Source organism: Gekko japonicus, unplaced genomic scaffold, assembly GCF_001447785.1.
Source record: "Gekko japonicus isolate JY-2015 unplaced genomic scaffold, Gekko_japonicus_V1.1 scaffold3333, whole genome shotgun sequence".
In the NCBI taxonomy this organism is placed as follows: Eukaryota; Metazoa; Chordata; class Lepidosauria; order Squamata; family Gekkonidae; genus Gekko; species Gekko japonicus.
Genome location: NW_015168144.1, coordinates 101485 through 106727, shown reverse-complemented (window position 1 = coordinate 106727; position 5243 = coordinate 101485). Strand labels below are relative to the sequence as shown.

The window sequence follows — 5243 nt, the reverse complement described above, 5'->3', positions numbered from 1 at the left end:
GGGGGGGGGAGAGAGGATTGCTGGGAAGAAGAGACTGAATCCAGCTGGGCCCCGAGATGGAAGTCAAGATGGAAGCAGAAGGGGGCGCTCTCTCTCTCTCTGCTGGTGGCACGGGATCACCCGCCACCGGTAAGCCGTGAAGGCAGTGGCCCCCGTTTCCGTCTCATCCGGGAATCCTTTCGGCCTTTGCGAACACCCCCAAGTCGAGCGGAAGGGCCAGACCAGTGGGTCTCCCTCAATCGGTCGGTCCGGAGCTGCGGCGTCTAAGCGCAGGGAGGTTTAGAAGGCGTGTGGGCGTCTCCGGGAGACAGATGGCTACTCTCTCAAGTTCTTCTTGTCTGGAATCAAAGGGACAAAGGGAGAGAGAGGGAGAGAAATCCGTCAGCTGGTCTTCTGAAATGGCTTTTCAGGAACAGGCCCCTCATTGGTGGAACGAGCTCCCGGAGGACGTCAGGGCCCCGCGGGACCTTTGGAGTTCCGCAGGGCCTGTAAAACGGAGTTCTTCGCCAGGCTTTCAAATAGAGTGCCGCCTTGACATTGTGGCCCTGGCCCTGAACATCGACGAGGCGGCCATTCAATTACTGACAGAACGTCGCCGTCTCTCATTATAGTTATGTGTTGAGTAGTTATGGTCTTGTATTGTAATCTTAACTTTGGTTTTAGCATATTTTTGGAGTTTTAGGGGTTTTAATGTATACATTTTTTTTTTAACTTTGTGTGGGCTGGATAGGAGGAGATTATCAAACTTTAGGTAGGCCTTGGCCTAAACGCCTCCTTTTTTCACCCGTTTATTTTCCATATTTTCCACCAAAAATACAAACATTTCATTTCCTTAGATTACACAAATTTTTAGAGTTATTGAATCAAGTAACATGTCTTATGCAAATAATTAACATTGCACTTATTTAATAACCTGTACCTGTTTTATCCAATTATATACCCTTAGCCACCTTTTATTTTGCAATTTATTATCTTTACCTTGCAATAATAAACCCAAGTTATCCATTTGTGCGAGCTCTAAGAGCTTTATTATTAAGTCCTCTTTTGAGGGTATTTTATCTGTCTTCCAATTTTTTGCCACTAATATTCTCGCCGCCGTTATAATATATTAATGTATACATTTATGCATATGTTTGTTAGCTGCCCTGAGCCCGCCACGGCGGGGAGGGCCGGATATAAATTTAATAAATAAAATAAACCATCTGGGTAATTTGGCCCCTTGCTTGGGAGTCAGCCCGGCGGAACTCCCTGAGACTAACTTCTTAGCCCATTTACGCAGAAAGGGCCTGCGGTTCTTCAAAGAACCCAAGCGGAGGTGTTCAAGGCCTGCTGGCGATTTCAAAACGATAAACCTTTAAAATAAATACAGTCGCTGATCAATAGGGTGAGAAAGGACAGGCTGAGCCTTGATTCAAAGCTGGGAGAAGGAGGAGGAGGAGGAGGAGAAGAGTTAGATTTACACCCCGCCCTTCACTCGGAGTCTCAGAGCAGCTTACAAACTCCTTTCCCTTCCCCTCCCCACAACAGACACCCTGTGAGGTAGGTGGGGCTGAGAGAGCTCTTTCAAGGACTGCTCTTGAGAGAACACCTCAGTGATTGACAGAAGAGGAGGAGAAGGAGGAGATTGGATTTATACCCCGCCCTTCACTCGGAGTCTCAGAGCGGCTTACAAACTCCTTTCCCTTTCCCTCCCCACAACAGACACCCTGTGGGGCAGGTGGGGCCGAGAGAGCGTTTTTGAGAACTGCTCTTGAGCTCAGAGCCCCTACTTGGCATGCAGAAGGTCCCCGGTTCGATCCCCGGGATCTCCGCTTTAAAAAGGACCAGGCAGGAGGCGACGCGAAAGGCCTTTCTCTGCCTGAGACCCCGGAGAGCGGCTGCCAGTCTGAGTAGACAAGACTGATGTTGATGGACCGAGAGGGTTTGATTCAGTATAAAGCAGCTTCATGGGTTCTTGACATCCAACAAGACAGGATTTGCTCTTTTAAGAATTCTGGGGAGTGGGGGGAGGAGCGTTCTCTCACCGAAAAAGCAATTTTTCACCCACTGGCCTGATCCAACACGGCTTCTCTTATGTCCTTATGTCTGGGGCAGTGATGATCTGTCTTCTTGGTGCTCAAGTGGGCCACAGTGGGAGGGCTTCTGGTCTGGCCCCACTGGAGGACCTTCTGATAGCCCCTGGGTTTGGGCCACTGTGTGACACAGAGTGTTGGGCCAGATGGGCCATTGGCCTGATCCAACCTGGCTTCTCTTATGTTCTTATGTCTGGGGCAAGGGATGCTCTGTGTTCTTGGCGCTGGGGAGGGGCAATAGTAGGAGGGCTTCCAAGGTTCGACTGGGGAGGGGCAATAGTAGGAGGGCTTCCAGAGTTCCAGGCCCACTGGTGGACTTCCTGAGGACCCCTGGGTTTTGGCCACTGTGTGACACAGAGTGCTGGACTGGATGGGCCACTGGCCTGATCCAGAGCTTTTCTCTTGGAAAAGGAGGTGCCGGAACTCTCCAGAGGGAAATAAAAGTTTTCAATCTGTATACTGAAAACGGATGAACTTTTAAACATTTAAAAAAGAACTTTGTTGAAGAGGTTCTGGGACTCTGTTCCGGCACGTGCCCCCAGAAAAAAAGCCCTGCCGTCTTACGTTCTTATGTTCTTAAGCCTGTCTCGCTAACCTTGAGGACTAGGAACCTGGGTTTTGCTTTGCACTTTCCCCATAAACTAAATTGTGGTAAAACTGTCACCGATTCCGCACTCGCAGGGCAGCATCGCAGAATCCAGGCGGCCTGCCAGAAACTACCTGCTCCCTTCCGAATCAACTAAGATGGCACCGGCCAAGAACTTTGCCTCCTCCCCAGCAACTCACCTTTAGGGACGAACTTGAGAGAGCTGCTGAATATTCAGAAGCGAGACTGACCCTTCTTTGGGCCGTCGTTGAGAAATTCATGGCCCAGACTGTTGCCACACTTCCCGCAGAGCACCTGGGAAGAAATCGAGAAGAGGAAATGGTTATGAGGAACTCACCCAGACAGCATTCAAGCACCAGAGAGTTCGGCTTGGTCTCCTGTCTCTCTACAGCGGCGGTGGGGGAAAGCACTCTAGGCGTGCTCAGAGGCATGGGCCCTCCTGGACTCTCCCACGCTCACCTTCAAGGCACCTGGGCGCTCTTCGTATTTGGAGACGCTGTCGATGTGGATGGTTTCGGTGAACGCCGGCCATGGGGACGAATGGGCGTATTTTGTTTTGCTGGAAAAGAGTTCGTAGCCGCATCTGGCGCAAACGTAGATCCCTGCGTGCAAAGATGGGGAGAGCGGCCGGATTTCTCACATGATTTTTTAACATGTCTCACAAATGACAGATGGCAAACACAGGCAGAGGGGCTCTTAGCAATTTGGGTTTCGGCTGTAATAACTTCTGCAGGCACAGGCCCAAGTTGAACACAGTGTTCCCTCGAAGCTGAGTTAGTGTGAGCTAGCTCACCGTTTTTTAGCCTCCAGCTCGCCCATTTTTGTCTCAGCTCAGGAAGGATGGCTCCAGAGCAAACTAATTTATGCAGCAGCCAAGTCGCTCGCTCACAACTTTAATGTGAACTTCACTCCCTTTCTCACAATACAAGAACTTGTGGGCACTCCATGAAATTGCTGAGCAGTCAGGTTAGAACAGATAAAAGGAAGTCCTTCTTCACCCAAAGAGTGATTAACACATGGAACTCACTGCCACAGGAGGGGGCGGCGGCTACAAGCATGGATGGCTTCAAGAGGGAATTAGATAAGCCACATGGAGCAGAGGTCCATCAATGGCTATTAGCCACAAGGTATAGATAGGGGCTCTCAGTCTGGGGCAAGTGATGCTCTATATTCTTGGTGCTTTGGGGAGTGGGGGGGGAGTGGGAGGGGCTTTTAGTGTCCTGGCCCCACTGCTGGACCTCCTGAGGGCACCTGGTCTTTTTGGCCACTGTGTGACAGAGTGCTGGACTGGATGGGCCATTGGCCTGATCCAAAATTACGTTCTCTTATGTTCTTAATGCCAGTATCTCCCAAAGCAGGATTTTTGCTCACAAGACTCCACGGCTTAGAGGGAGCATTGGTTGAACATGATGCTGGATCGAGACACAAACGCTCAGCTCTGGGAATCTGCGTGTGCATGGTGTCCCTCGTGTAGAGCGGGTTGCCCCCCATGGGCAGAAGACTCACGGGCCACGTATCTCCACGCTCAGCAGCCCAGTTTTACACAAGAGGTGCCCCGTGCGGGCAAAGTCACACCAGAGTCACGTTGCCAACGGTGCCTGACCCGGCACAGCTGCTTCCAAGCAAATCCCCGGCACATAATTCTTGACAATCCTCTCTCCCGGACTCACAACCGGCTTTTGCAACACAGAGAGAGACAAGATTTCTCTGTTGCATCAGCCGCTCGCCTAAAAAGGACTGGGGGGAAGGGTCAGAGACCTCGGGCCGGAGTGGGGGGAGGGAATCGCCTTCTCCAAGATGGAGCCACCACCTGCCAAAGTGGGCTTGAAGAGGGGATCTGTCACCACTGAAACCCCCCCCCCACACGCACACAAACCTCTTACCAATGCTCCCTCTAAGCCGTGGAGTCTTGTGAGCAAAAATTCTACTGTGTGAGCGACCGGCATGAAAGTTGTGCGCGAGCCATTTGGCTACTGCATCAATGAGTCTGCTCTGGAGCCCTCCGTCCCAAGCTAGGGCAAAAACGTGTGAGCAGGAGGCTAAAAGAACTGTGAGCTAGCTCACACTCGCTCAGCTTAGAGGGAACACTGCCTATTGCCTCCAGAGTGTGAATCCCCTCTGGATAGCTATAAGGAGACCATGGAGGGGGGCTTCCCCCTCTCCCTCCTTTTGGGTTGGGAAATCGCTGGAGATTGGGGGGTACTAGATCTATGGGGGGGTACAGCCCGGGGAGGGGGAGGTTTTGGGGAGGGGGAGCCATTCCCGCATCCTATAAATGCCGCCGAGTCCACCCTCCAAACCCGCCATTTTCTCCAAGGGGAACTGGTCTCTCCAGTCTGGAGATAAGCTGCCGTTCCGGGAGATCTCCAGGCCTCGCCTGGAGGCTGGCAAGCAACCCGTTCGGGTTTATCTTAAGGGACTTTCTGCATCTGCAGATCCGGGATCAGCCTTTCTGGGGAACGGGGGCTGGGGGGGAGCGAACCCCCTCGACAGATAACGGGAGAAGGACTCAAAAGCAGCCCCCCCCCCCCGAATTTCCCAGCTCACATGGGGGGCTTTCTTCC

At 52.0% G+C, this 5243-nt stretch overlaps 1 protein-coding gene across 1 annotated transcript in view; it reads right to left on the bottom strand.

Annotated features, from left to right (window-relative positions):
- Positions 1 to 6: 6 nt before the first annotated feature.
- The window catches only part of MSRB1 (methionine sulfoxide reductase B1), a 10751-nt gene continuing 5514 nt past the window's right edge, over positions 7 to 5243 (bottom strand). Inside the window, exons 2-4 of the mRNA XM_015414943.1 lie at positions 3139 to 3281; positions 2859 to 2973; positions 7 to 338 (exon numbers count right to left, since the gene is read on the bottom strand). Of these exons, the coding sequence (XP_015270429.1) occupies positions 316 to 338; positions 2859 to 2973; positions 3139 to 3281 (281 nt within the window). The 3' untranslated portion in view covers positions 7 to 315. The remainder of the gene's footprint in view (positions 339 to 2858; positions 2974 to 3138; positions 3282 to 5243) is intronic.